General features: G+C 39.3%; 1 protein-coding gene across 1 annotated transcript in view; it reads right to left on the reverse strand.

Moving 5' to 3' along the window:
- The window catches only part of LMTK2 (lemur tyrosine kinase 2), a 77,662-nt gene that overhangs the window by 33,008 nt on the left and 29,589 nt on the right, over positions 1–15,065 (reverse strand). The window contains exons 4-6 of the mRNA XM_007448871.1: positions 11,415–11,488; positions 7,587–7,705; positions 1,572–1,659 (exon numbers count right to left, since the gene is read on the reverse strand). Coding sequence (XP_007448933.1) covers positions 1,572–1,659; positions 7,587–7,705; positions 11,415–11,488 — 281 coding nt within the window. The remainder of the gene's footprint in view (positions 1–1,571; positions 1,660–7,586; positions 7,706–11,414; positions 11,489–15,065) is intronic.

Below are 15,065 nucleotides of genomic sequence, written 5' to 3' on the forward strand. Positions count from 1 at the left end.
ACTCTGATAAGCAGACTTGTCTCATCACATAAAAATGCATCTTTGGTCTTCTTTCTTCACCTGCTGTGTCACCTATCATACTGGTCACCAAGAGCTAGACTAAAAGGAATTATTTTCATATTATGATAAGTAAGGATCATACATACCATAGCTCTGATAATTCTGAGATAATCAAAACCAGCTACGCAATAAAACTATGAGAAACATCCTTGTGAACTCCTTCCTCTTCGTTCTCCTGCCTCCATTAAATAATCAGGCTAAATGGCAATTATCACGTGTCTGCTCCATCTAAGTAGGAGGCCTAGAGGACAATGGCCAGTTTTCTCTCTGGGTCCCTTGAGAACAGCATGCTGCCTTTCTACACCAAGTGTTCAATCAGGAAGCACCCTCCAAGATGGGGGAAACGTGGGGAGGGCACAGAAAAGTAGGATTAACTCTGGTTTCTTTACATGGAGAGAGAGCTTTATGAGGTCCCAGCATCTCTGGAGAAGGGTTAAAATACTGATTAATTTTAGACCTTGTTACACTAAATATGCATGTTGTAACTTCTAGTGTAACCACACACAAAATTAAGAAACAGTATCTAAAATAGTAGATGGGGAAAACTGAAACAAACAAAAAAATTCAAGAATCTAAAAGAAGGCTAGAAAAAAAGCAAAAAAGAAAAGTTGAAACAGGTAAGAAAAATAATACACAACAGGCACATAACATTCCAAATATCTCGTAGGTACAATAAACATAAATGGATGACCTGTTCCATGTTAAGTGACAGAGACTGACAGGTTAATAAAATTCTAACCGTAAGCTATTTACAAGAGATGTCAACCAGAGAAGAGGATTGACAGAGATAAACCAGGCAAATTCTAACCAAAAGAAAGCTGGCCTAACTAAATTAACATCAATAAAAACAGACTTAATCCTCTGTAATGCTTTTAATCTTAAAGAGATTGCATTCATAATGATAAAAGTTTCAAATTAAGGGAAGTTATATCAACTCTAAATTTGGATCTCTTACACAGCAGGGTATCAAAATGTACAAAGCAAAACAACTAGAACTATAAGGAAAAATAAGGAAAATCCATAATCAGAGCAGGAAATTTTAACATGCCTCTCAATAACTGCTAGAAAACTGACCCAGGCTCCCTCTGTCCCTGCCCCCTCCCCACAAATCAGAAGGATACAGGAGATTTGAACAGCCTCATAAACTTGACCCAAAAGATCCATACAGACATACTGTACAGATCACCAGAATACACATTCTTCTCCGCAGCATCTACAGATAGAATAAAACACTGACCCTGGGGTAGAGGTGAACGTAGCCTGGAACAGAGCTGAAGCTGACCCAGAGCCAATGAGAATCATTTTGCTCTTATCAGCCACTGAGATTTGGGGGGGTTACTATAATATAACTCACTGAAAGCTAATATATCAAGTTTATTAATAATTTTTCTTTGGAATTAACTAGCTGGGACAGAAGTGAAAGCAGTCCCTCATCCAGCATTTCTATCTGTCAAAAACGCTCTGGTAAAAACTTCTGAATACTTGACTTTGAATTTCTACTGAAAACTTACCAAGTCACAGAACTCAAACACCAGAAGATAGGGGATTGCTTCTACACACTGTCCAACACACTGAAGAATATTTGGATGTTGAAGAATACTGGTAAAAATAAAAGTCATAGTATTGTTCATGAGGGAGCAGGCTAGTAAAACTGTTCAAACAGTAACTGCGAATTTAACATTCTTAACGATTTAAATATGATCAACTGAAAAGAGCACAATTAAGGTTCTATTTAACAGATGTATTCTAAGTTATGTAATGATTAAGTAATTCAAAGCCAATCAGGCGAATATTTTCACAAATTAAAACATCTCCTAACATAAGAATCTTTAACTTTAGTAATTTAACTTTATAGATATCATTTTGAAGCATCGTTTAAAAGAAGGCAAACTATATTCCACGAGCATTTCAATCCACGTAATAAAATACTCAGTTACCTCTTAGGCTATCTAGCTTATACACTATTTTCATAAATCACAGTACACAAACTCTTTTTGGAAAACATTTTGTCTAAAACAAAGTTTAAAAAAAAAAGATATGCCAAAATGGTTTTTTAAACTTCAAAATTTTATTTTGAAGCAATAATGAATTAAGAGTAAGTTGCAAAGATAGTACAAAGAGGTCCCATGTCCCCTTCACCCAGTTTTTCCCACTGGTGACACCTGACACAATCAGTGCAATCCCCAAACTAGGGCCCTGACACTAGGGTGCGGTGTGTGTGTGGCTTGCAAGTCCTGTTATCAACATGTGTGGAATTGTGCAACCACCACTCAACAGAAATGCAGAACTGCCCCCCACCACGAAGATCTCCCACGCTACCCCTTTCTGCTACCCCCTTTATAGTCACACTGCCGCCGCCCCCAACCATTCCTCAGCCCTGGCAACCACGAATCTGGTCTCCTTTTCTATAATGTTCTCATTTTGAGAATACTATGTAAGTCAAATCACACAGTATGTGGGCTTCTGAGATTGATTTTTTTCACTCAACACAATGCCTTCCAGATTACCCGAGTCACTGCCTGCATCAGCAGTCCCTTCCCTTCTACTGCTGAGCAGGATTCCATGGCTGGATGGACCACAGTTTGTTTAACCGATCACCTATAGAGGGCATTTTAGTTTTTCCAGTTTGAGGCTACTATAAATAAAGCCACTATAAATAATCACACAAGGGATTTTGTATGGAAATAAGTTTTCATTTCTATGCGATAAATGCTAAGAGTGCAACAGCTGGGTTACAAGATGTGATGGTTAATTTTCTGTCAATTTGGCTGAGCCACAGTGCAGATATTTGGTCAAACATTATTCTGGACACTTCTGTGAGGGTGTTTTTGGATGAGATCATCATTTAAATCAGTGGACTTTCAGTAAGAGCAGACGGTGCTCCAAAATGTGGGTGGGCTTTGTCCAAAGAACAAAGACTAGCCTCACCCAGTGAAGAAGGAATTCTGCCAGCAGATGGCCTTTGGACATGAACTGAACAGTGGCTCTGCTCTGGGTCTCCAGCCTGCTGGTCCACCCTGCAGACTTGCCAGTCTCCATAACTGCATGAGCCATTTCCCTAAAATAAATTACCTATCTATCCATCTCTCTCTCTCTCGTTATCCATCCATCCATCCATCTATCTCTCCATCCATCCATCCATCCCTCTCCCTACCTCTCTATTCATCCATCCATCCCTCTATCCATTCATCTATGTATCTATCTATCCATCCATCCATCTATCCATCTATCCAACTTTCCATCCATCCATCCATCCATCCATCCATCTATCTATCTATCTACAGATTCTACAGGCTCTGTTTCTCTGGAGAACGTTGACTAATACAGTGGTAAGCGTTATGTTTCGTTTTTTAACAAACTGTCAAACTGTTTTCCAAAGTGGCTGTACCATTTTACATTCCCACCAGCAATGTGTGAGAGATCCAGTTTCTCCACATCCTCACCAGCATCTGGTATTGTTGCTATTTTATTTTAGCTTTCCTAATACTTGTGAAGTGGTCTCTCATCATGATCGTAATTACCCTAGTTAATGATGTTGATCTTTTCATTGCTATCCATAGATCCTCTTTGGTGTCACTTGATGTCTTTTGCTTATTTTTGTTTTTTTACTGTTGAGTTTTGTCTATCTCTCTGCCAAAAACACAGTCCTAATTATGTAGCTATATAAGGTCTTGAAATTGGGTCAAATGATTCTTCCAATTTTTATTCTTATTTTTCATAATTGTTTCAGCTATCCTACTTTTGCCTTTATATATAATTTTAGAATAATCTTGTATATAGGTTTTTTAAATCTTGCTGGGATTTTGATAGGAATTGCAGGAATCTGACTGGGAAGAATGGACATCTTCACAAATCTTCCAACCCATGAATATGGTATGTCTCTTTGTTTATTTAGACCTTGATTTCTTTCATCAGTTTCTATAGTTTTCAGCATACAAGTCCTGTACGTGTACTTAAGTATTTCTTTTTTGTTTTTGAGTGAATATAAAAGTTATTTTAGGGCTTCCCTGGTGGCGCAGTGGTTGAGAGTCCGCCTGCCAATGCAGGGGACACGGGTTCGTGTCCTGGTCCGGGAAGATCCCACATGCCACAGGCACAGGGCTGGGCCCGTCAGCCATGGCCGCTGAGCCTGCGCATCGGGAGCCTGTGCTCCGCAACGGGAGAGGCCACAACAGTGAGAGGCCCACGTACCGCAAAAAAAAAAAAAAAAAAAAAAGTTATTTTATTTAAAAGTTGGTTTCCACATGTTCATTGATAGTACACAGAAATAAAACTGACTTTTGTATGTTGACCAGGCATCCTACAACCTTGCTGAATTCTCTTACTAGTTCTAAGGGATTTTTTTTTTTTGGAGATTACTTGGGATTTTCTGCATATAAACACAGACACTTAGGTCTTTCTTTCTGATCTACATACAGGCTTCTGAATGTTTCCTCTTCTTGCCTTATTGAGCTAGTTAGAACTTCTGGCTCTTACTGAATAGCAGGGATGAGAGCGAACATCTACGTCTTTCTTGATCTTAGGGATTAAAAAGCATTCAGTCTTTCACCATTAAGTATGATGCTAGATGTAGATTTTTTTGTAGATGTTCTTTAATAAGTGGAGATTCTCATCTAATTCTAGTTTTCAAAGAGTTTTTATCATGAATTAGTGTGGAGTTTTGTCAAATGTTTTTCTTCATCAACTGACAGGATCACGTGATGTTTCTTCTTTACCCAGTAATTATGGTGGATTACACTGATTGATTTTCAAATACTGAATCAGACTAGCATTCCTGGAATAAATTCCAATTGGTAATGATATATAACTTTTTATATATTTGCTAATATTTTGGTTAGAATTTCTGCATCAACATCGATGACAGATATTGGTCTACAGTTTTCCTTTTTGCACTTTGTCAGGTTTTGGGATCGGGGTAATACTGGCTTCATAAAATGAGTTAGGAAGTGTTCCCTCCTCTTCTATTTTCTAGAAAATATTGGGTAGAAGTGGCATTAATTCATCTTTAGTCGTTTTGTAGAATGCTCTGGTCAAACTGTCTAAGCCTGGGGACTCTTTGTGAGAGTTTTTAAGTAGCAAACTCCATTTCTTCAATGATTATAGGTCTATTCAAATAACGTTATTTCATATTGGGTGAGTCGTGGTGGTTTGTGCTTTTTGAGTAATTGGTTCATTTCATCTAAGTTGTCAAATATATATATACGTAGAGCTGTTTGTCCCTTATTATCCTTTTGATGTCTGTAGGGTCTCTTTCATTCCTGATATTAGGAATCTGTGTCTTCTCTTTTATTCTCTGTCAGTCTTGTTAGAGGTTTGTCAATTTTATTATCTTTCCAAAGAGCCAACTTTATGTTTCAATGATTTTTATCTACTGTTTTCAATTTTATCGACCTCTGCTCTTATCTTTAATATCTATTCCTTCTGTTTGCTTTGAGTTCATCTTGCTCCTCTTTTTTTTGGTCCTTTAAAGTATGAGCTTAGGTTATTGATTTGAGACTTGTCCTCTTTTCAATGTAACCCCCCTACAGGTGAGGTGGTGTTTCTTTCTCCCGGCTTTTGAGATTTTTTTGTCTTTCATTTTCAGAAGTTTGAGTATGATGTGTGTTGGCATGAATTTCTTTGGGTTTATCCTGTTTGAGATTTGATCAACTTATGAATCTGTAGGTCTGTCTTTTCAAAATGTGGAACATTTTCCAGTTAATATTTCTTCAAATACTTTTTCTATCCACTTTCTATCTCCTTTCAATCTGGGATGTCTTGATCTTTTGTTCAAGTCCCCCAAGTCCCTGAGGCACTTTTCATTTTTTTAAGCATATTTTCTTTTTGTTGTTTGAACTGGGTGATATTTATTGTTTTATCTTCAACTTCACTGATTTTTTTCCTTTGTCCTCTCCATTCTGCTATTGAACTCATCCACTGAGTTTTTACTTTATTACATTTTTCAGTTCTAAAGTGTCCACTTTGGTCTTCTTTATGTAGTCTATGTCTTTGCTGAAACTTTGTTTTCTTCATTTGTTTCAAGGGTACTATACATTTTTTTAAATATAAATTTATTTATTTATTTTATTTTTGGCTATGTTGGGTCTTCATTGCTGCACACAGGCTTTCTCTAGTTGCGGCGAACGGGGTCTACTCTTTGTTGCAGTGCGTGGGCTTCTCACTGCAGTGGCTTCTCTTGTTGCAGAGCACAGGCTCTAGGCATGTGGGCTTCGGTAGTTGTGGCACATAGGCTTAGTTGCTCCATGGCACGTGGGATCTTCCCAGACCAGGGCTCAAACCCGTGTCCCCTGCACTGGCAGGCGGATTCTTAACAACTATGCCACCAGGGAAGTCCCAGGGTATTATCATTTATTGCTCATTGAAGCATTTTTACAACAGCTGCTTTAAAATCCTTGTCAGATAATCCTAACATCTCTGTCATCCTGGTGTTGGTATCTGTTGTCTTTTCTATTTTTTGTGTGTGTTTATTTTATTGAAGTACAGTTGATTTACAGTGTAGTGCTAATTTGTGCTGTACAGCAAAGTGATTCAGTTGTAAATGTATATATATTCTTTTTCATATTCTTTTACATTATGGTTTATCACAGGATATTGAATATAGTTCCCTGTGCTGTAACAGTAGGACCTTGTTGTTCATCCATTCTATATATAACAGTGTGCATCTGCTAATCCCAAACTCCCAGTCTATCCCTACCCTGGCCCCCCTCCCACTTGGTAACCACAGGCCTATTCTCTATATCTGTGAGTCTGTTTCTGTTTTGTAAACAAGTTCATTTGTGTCATATTTTAGCTTCTACATATAAGTGATATCATATGATATTTGTCTTTCTCTGTCTGACTTACTTCACTTAGTTTGATAATCTCTAGGTTCATCCATGTTGCTGCAAATGGCATTATTTCATTCTTTTTTATGGCTGAGTAGTATTCCATTACATTACATATTTTTAGCTTCTACATATAAGTGATATCATATGATATTTGTCTTTCTCTGTCTGACTTACTTCACTTAGTTTGATAATCTCTAGGTTCATCCATGTTGCTGCAAATGGCATTATTTCATTCTTTTTTATGGCTGAGTAGTATTCCATTACATATAACGTACCACATCTTCTTTATCCGTTCCTCTGTCGATGGACATTTAGGCTGTTTCTATGTCTTGGCTATTGTGAATAGTGCTGCTATGAACAGAGGGGTGCATGTGTCTCTTTGAAATTAGAGTTTTGTCTGGGAGTGGGATTGCTGGACCATTTGGCAACTCTACGCTTAGTTTTTTGAGGAATCTCCATACTGTTTTCCATAGTGACTGCACCAAATTACATTCCCACCATCCGTTGTCTTTTCTTACTTAGTTGAGTTCTCTTGGTTCTTGGAAAGATCAGTGATTTCAGCTGAAACCTGGACATTTTGGGTTTTATGCTATGAGACTCTGGATCTTATTTAAATTTTCTATTTTACAAGCAGAAATCCCCCTGATTTTCAACAGACCACAGACCACGTTTACAAAACATTCATTACGGTTTACTTACTAGTATGGTTCTCCATTTTTCAAAAAAGTATCGTGTTCCTTTGGGCTCGCACTTGCTTTTAACTCCTTCACTATTACTCTCACTACACTAGTGCCTGTGTAGATCTCTCCAAGGAGCACCTAAAACCAAAGAATAGTTTTTCACTTCACTTCCATCAACATGATAAAGAACTATGTTACACTTACCAGGAAATGGAATACAGGAAAACAAATTAAGCAACAGTCAGATGGCTTTCTATTATTTTAAAGCTTGGAAAGCTAAAATATTTTCCTTAAGTTTTAAAACAAAACAGTCATCAGATGTTTACAACATTCATATATTTATATGTACTTCTTTCCTATTTACTTAAAAATGTTTTATACTTTAACAGAAATTGCCAATGACATTACAGAAGAGTAATTTATTAGTTTGGTTCAAATATAACCCAAATATTTCTCAAAAACACTTCAACTGAGCTGTGTTATTTTGTTATGTCTACTTCACATAGTACAAAGTAAACTGACAAACAGCCAGTGTGCAAACTATCATTGCATTATAGCTTTAAAAATCCATGGCATGCCAGTTATTCCAGGCCTTTATCTTGTACTAAAGCTTCAGTCAAAACACAGGGAAAAAACACTCCACTGAAATTAACAGAACACAAAATGCGAATGAAAATAAGAACAAGCTACAAGTGATATATTAAGTATTAATATAGGACAATACAAAGGCACTCCAAAATACAATATTTAAGATGAAAATGATGATGAAGTAAAGATTTTTATCTAATTTGAGAATGGTCAAAACTAAAAGGCTTCCTTTTAAAATAGGTTTTTTATATTTTTATAAAATAGATTAATTTTAATACCCTGAAAATAGAGAATAAGAACCTGAACAGAATTTAATGTTATATTAGGAATATAAGGGCAGAGAAATGCATAGAACAGGAAACTCTGATAATTCACTAAGCCATATTCTCTGTTTCAAATAACGAATTTGCACAGATATGACAAGCCTAACACGTCCATGGTGTCGATTTGCAAAGAGGGGAGAATAACTGGGGGACCAGTGCAATGATCTGGCTCACTGTCTCTCTCTCTCTGTAGCCAGCACTGTTGTCATCCTTGGAGGGCAACGTATGCAGGGACTATTCACTCAACACGGGGACCGCTCAGTTCTCTGACCTCACTCCCACTCATCTTTCCTACGAGCCCATCTCAGCAAACACTCCCAGGGATCTAGACCTAGCTAGTAATTATGTTATGCCCAAAACCTTGAATTTTAACTTCTTGTCTACCCGTCCTTCGATTTCCAGCTCACTTACTTCAACAGTCTAATCCAACAAGCGCACAACTTGCCCCCCAATCCACTAATGATCCCGCTTTTCCAACCTCCTGTCCTGACTGCAGGCCCCGCTCCCCTCCCTGACAGCTTAGAGCCCACGACCCTTCACTCCCATCATCCCCGTGCCCTCTCACTGAGGTCTATTAGCTCAGCCAAGCCTCAGTGCTGCTTAAATCCATCTACTTGCCTACAATAAAAAGCACCAAAAGTAGAAAAAAGCCACGATGAGTGGTCTCATTTTAAATCTGTGAGGGTCCTCAGCGCTGCTCACCACTCCCCCCATTTCCCCAGTTGATATACTTTCCCACATTCTCCTCCTGTTCAAACTTCATGTACATCTTTTCACTCCTGCATTTCAAACGGGCCTCCTATTTACTGAATAAAATGATCAGAAGTGAACCTGCTCATTTTAACACCAAATCCACCTGCACCTGTGTACACATCCTGTTTGTGCTCCCATTTCAGGAGAGAAACTGTTCCTGTGCCTAAGACCAAGTCCTACAATAATGCTATGGATCCCTTCTACACTTACACCCCCTCCCACAGTATCAGTCCCCCCTCCCATATAAACATGCTAAAATAGCAGCATATACTATAAAAAAAAAAAACAATCAAAAAACCTTCCCTTGGCCCTTGGATGGGCCCAAACAGCTCATCATTTCTGTTCCCTTTTAGATTAAAACTCCTCAACAGAGTTGTCTAAATGTGCTATCTCCAGTTTCTCCCTAGAACCCACCACATGTGAGGATGTGACATGGCCCTTTTGAGGTCACAAGCACTGAATCTTTTGAGGATACCATGGACTGCATGCTGCTGGGTCCTAATTCTCCCAGGCTTCCTGTTGCTCAGTGTGTCCGTAGCATCTACTGCAATTCATCTTCTGGAGCTCCTCCTCAGACCTTCAGAATAATGCTCCTGTCTCCTGTGCCCTCTCCTACTCACTGGCTGACTCTTCTGTCTCCCTCACAGGGTCTCCCTGACTGTGCTGACCTCCCCGCTGCAGGGCCTCAGGGCTCGGTCCTTGTGCCTCCCCCTCTCCTCTGTGTTAGCATTCTCGGTGATTTCATCTAGCCTCAAGTACCACCTCTATACTGAGTGCTCCCAAGTTTATATCTGTCTTGAACTCTCAATTTGCAGTTCCAGCTGCCTACGTGGTATCTCCATTTGCACATCTGAGAGCCATCTCAGCCCTGATGTATCCAAAAGTGAACCCATCTTCCTCCTGCACGTCTGCTTCTCTCTAGTCTTTCCCATCTCAGATCACAGCAACTCCACGCTTCTTGCCAATTGGGCCATAAGCTGTCATCCTTAACTTCTTTTCCTCTCCAGACTCTGTATCTGCTCCATCCCAAGTCCTGTGTGCTCCTGTTGGAACCTCGACCTCTCCATGCTACTATCATCCAGGTCCAAGCCTGCCTGCAACTCTCCCTAGACAATTGCAGCAGCCTTCTTACCAATTTCCCTGCTTCCCCGTGGACCTCTACAACATGGTGATTCTCTCAACCTGTAAGCCAGGTGATGTCACTTATCCCCAGATCCTGGAGCACCTTCCTAGCCCCCTCTGAGGAAAAGTCAAAGTCTCTAAATGCAGGAAATACCTCATGTCCCCTGGCTCCCCTACCCCTCTCTGAGCCTGTCTCCTACCATTGACTGTTTACTGTCTGATCACCCCCCAGCCCCAACTAGAAATTTCAGCTTTTCAGGGCAAGGGTTCCATCTCGTTTGCTGCTACATTCCCAGGACTCCACAGGCCAGGACTTTACCATCTTCCTCCACATCATACTCCCAGCACCAGAACAACGTCTGACACATAATAGGTTTTGCTAAATGGCTTAGAAGATCCGGTAACTAATAAAGTTTGGACGACATGAAAGATACAGGACAAACAACTCTTATCGGAAAGACAGAAGCATGAGATGGTTGACTACAGAGCAAATACATCTGGTCGTGACCGCCCTGCTTATGATGCAATGATCACTCAGTTACACCCTTTTACAAAGAATGATTGCTCCATCATAGAAACAGTTGTTATAAAAAAGATCATTCCTTCTGTGGTAAAAAGATCAACAAAGTGTGTTATTATAGGTCACTTGACAGGCTATGAGAAACACAACAGTTCTTCACAATGGTTTTCATTATAAGCATACTACCCATCTAGTATAAAGTGGTTTAAGTGTCATAAGGGAAGGGGGAGAAGAAAGAAGAAACAATTTGAGGAGGACAAAAAGCTTCTAAAATTCCCATCTCTTTTCCCTTCTTACCGTTGTCTGCCAACAACTAGAAAAGTCTCTGATATAGAAATAAAAGACCTTCTTGGAAAAACTCACACACCCAGGAATGCTGACGCTCACACTTCCACATGGTTTCAGGGGCCAATGGAGAAATTCAATTGGTACCACAGTGTGTAGACAGTATGTGGAATGTCACGTAACACAAGTCTTAATTAGCTTTAAATTCTAAACAGTATAAGTAGGAGGGGAAAAAATGAAAGCGAACAAACTTTACCTTTCCAAACCAGCCATTTCCAATTTCCTGTATATAGTTTAGACTGTGGCGGGCAACTTGAGACTTCAAACCTTCTGTAGGAAAAAGAACATTGAAAACTGAAGATAAGTATTTAACTGAAATAAATATTAAATATATAACCTATAAAGTACAAACACTAATATAAATTTAATGTTTGTGATAATAAAGGTAGAAATAAGTACATAAAACATCTCTCTCAAAATAATAATGCCGAAACAGTCTCAAATTTTAAAACTGACAGTATTTGTGAATGAGTATCCTGCCCTGACTTTAAGCTCTTGCACAGAATCCTCTGACCAACTACCCTACTATAACCACCAGTCACCACCACCTCACTGGCCTTTACTCAGTCCTTACTTTTATGGCGGAGTAGGGACCTCCAGGGCTGTCCCTCCCTAGAAACACTGAAAATCTTGTCAAAAAACTGTAAGCATCAACCTTATCAGAACTCTGGAGGGTGGAAAAGGTTTATAGCAACCAAAGAGAACCAGGAGGAAGGCCACTGAAACAGGGAGACTTGCTTTGTGGCCTTTAATTTACTCAGGTCCTACCTCTCTCGCAGCACATCTTAAAGATGACCCATGTGCCAGAGTGGGTGCTGGTTCCAGAGGGAGCACAGTGACCTTCTTCCCCAGGAACTGTGCTTCTTTTAGACCTGACTGGGGTTTCCCGGAAGGCCTGCTGCAGTGGTGCCCCTTGTTCCACCTAACTTGGGCTCTATCAGGATGGAGAGGCTTCACGTGCCTCAAAAACAACGAAAGCCAAGTGGACAAGGCGCTGCTGCCCGGGGCAAATAAAAAAACCCAACTGAGGCAATAACAGACAGGCTGGAGCTTTAGCAGAAAAGCCCAGTGAAATCTGGGGGGTTTGGGGGGATATGGGCTTTTTAAAAAAAAGCTATTATTACACAAACAGGGAAACTTAGAGAGCCACTTGCATGCCCAGGGAAGCACACACACTGAGAAGAGGCCCGAGAAGAACAGAGGCTTCACCTCTGGCAAGTCTCATGCTCAGCAAAGCAGGAAGTGAAGGCTAAGGCAGAGCTGTCAGCGGCCAGGCTGAGGACCTGCCCCAACACACAGCCAGTCTGCCAGGACCTAGACAGCATCTGTCGTTTGTTTCCTTTCTATTTTCTTCTTTTTTTGCATATTATTCAGTTTTCAACAAAAAATTACAAACCAAATAAAAACCAATAAAGAATGCTACATGAACTGGTACAAAAGATATTTAAAAGAAAGTGTCCCTGCGAAAACAGACGTTGGCCTTACTGGACAAGACCTTAAATCAACTGTCTTAAACACGCTGAAAGGGCTAAAGGAAACCACAGACAAAGAACCAAAGGAAACTGAGAGAATGATATCCCAATAAATAGAGAAGACCAATAAAGTGACAGAAATTATTAAAAGGAGCCAAATAGAATTTTGGAGCTGAAAGTCCAATAACCAAAAAAAAAAAAAATCACAAGAGGGTTTCAACAACAGATTTGAGCAGACAGAATAATCAGTAAACCTGAAGGGAGGTCAAATGAAATTATCCAATCTGAGGAGCAGGAAGAAAAAAGAATGAAAACATTAATGAATGTAGTCTAAGGGACTTGTGGGATACCATCAAGTGGACCAACATACATATAATGAGAGCCCCAGAGGATTAGGGAGAAAAGGAAGCAGAAAGAATACTTGAAGATATCATGGTAAAAAATGTCTCAAATCTATGAGAAACATGATCTATACATCTAAGAAGTTCAACAAAGTCCAAGTAAGATAAACTCAGAGATCCACACCAAGACACATTATAATCAAACTATCAAAAACCAAAGATAGAGAATTTTGAAAGCAGCAAGAGAGAACAAGTCATCACATTCAAGGGATCTTCAATAAGAATAACAATTCCATGTCTCATCAGAAACCATGGAGGCCAGAAAGCAGTGGGATGGCACATATAAAGTGCTAAAGAACAGTACCATCAACCAAGAATTCTATACCTAGCAAAACTGTCCTCTAAAAATGAAGGCGAAATTAAGACATTCCCAGATAAACAAGTTTAGGGAGTTTGCTGCCAGTACACCTGCCCTATAAGAAATGCTGAAGGGAGTCCTTCAGGCTGAAATAAAAGGACATTAAAGAGTAACTAGAAGTCATATGAGGAAATAAAGATTTCTGGTAACTACATAGGTAAAATAAAAGCCAGTATTATTGTATTTTTGTGTATAGCTCCTTTTTTATTTCTTATATGACTTAAAAGACAAACACATTAAAAAATTGTATAGTTGACCCTTGAGCAACACAGGTTTGAATTGCACAGGTCCACTTAAATGTAGATTTTTTTCAATAAATACTACAGCACTACACAATCCACAGTTGGATGCAGAACCATGGATAAAGGAGGCTGACTATAAGGTTATACACAGATTTTCAACTGTGTGCAGGGTTGGAGGTGCGTGGTTATGTGGGGTGTGGGTCAGCACCCTTAACCCCCTCGTTGTTCAAGGGTCAACAATAAATCTATGTTAATGGGCACACAATGTATAAAGCTGTAATGTGTGTCAACATAAAGGGAAGGAACAGGTTTTATATGCTGGTGAATATAAATTCGAACTCAGCTGTTATAAATTTAAGGTAATTGCAATCCCATTATAATCACTTTTTAAAAATATAAAAAATATACACAAAAGGGAATGAGAAGGGAATCAAATGATATGCATGCATGGGTGCACACACGCACACACACACACGCACACACACACACATGCACACTCCAGTGGCCTGTCTTGCAGAAATGGAAAAACTGATCCTAAAATTCATATAGAATTGCAAGGGACTCAGAATAGCCAAAACAATCTAGGGAAAAAATAAAGTTGGAAGACACATACTTCCCAATTTCAAATCTTACTACAATGCTACAATAATCAAAACAGTGTGGTACTGGCATAAGGATAGACATACAGATCAATGGAATACAACTGAAAGTCCAGAAATTAACCTAAATGAATATGGTCAACTGATTTTCAACAAGGGTGCCAAGACAATTCAAGGGGGGAAGAACCGTCTCCTCAAAACTTGTTGCTGGGACACTAGTTATCCACCTGTAGAATTAACCTGGATCATTACCTCACACCATATATAAATATTTTGTATGAAACACACCAGCTGTGTCATGTTTTAGCTAGCTTTTTTTTTTAATATAGCCTATAGCAATATTAGTCAACTGTTCAGTTTATACTGCCCTAAACATACACCACTGTGTGTGCAGTACCAAGGCAGGTTTGGTACCTACAAAAACTTAAAGAACCTTCTCAGCAGTATTAGAAATCCCTAATTATTGAACCACTAGTGATACTCTATTTTATAATAAGAAATTAATTAACATCTAGTCAAACCTCTATCTTCTATCTTAGCATGAAAAGTAATATCCAAATTACCCTTCCTCCTCAAACGCAGGACATCCCAATAGAAAACAGCAGTGTCCTACTCAGCCAGACAGGCAGTGCTGAGAACTGGCAGAGAAGCCTGCCTACCAACACAGAGGCCAGGAGCCTCTGTCAGAGTATTCCATTTTGAAGAATCGAGGAGACCAATTTACTCTTATGCCAGAGCCAAGGCCCAAAAGGAAAGGACTCAGCTTTTGCAGGAA

This window comes from Lipotes vexillifer, unplaced genomic scaffold (genome assembly GCF_000442215.2).
Source record: "Lipotes vexillifer unplaced genomic scaffold, Lipotes_vexillifer_v1.1 scaffold778, whole genome shotgun sequence".
Taxonomy (NCBI): Eukaryota; Metazoa; Chordata; class Mammalia; order Artiodactyla; family Lipotidae; genus Lipotes; species Lipotes vexillifer.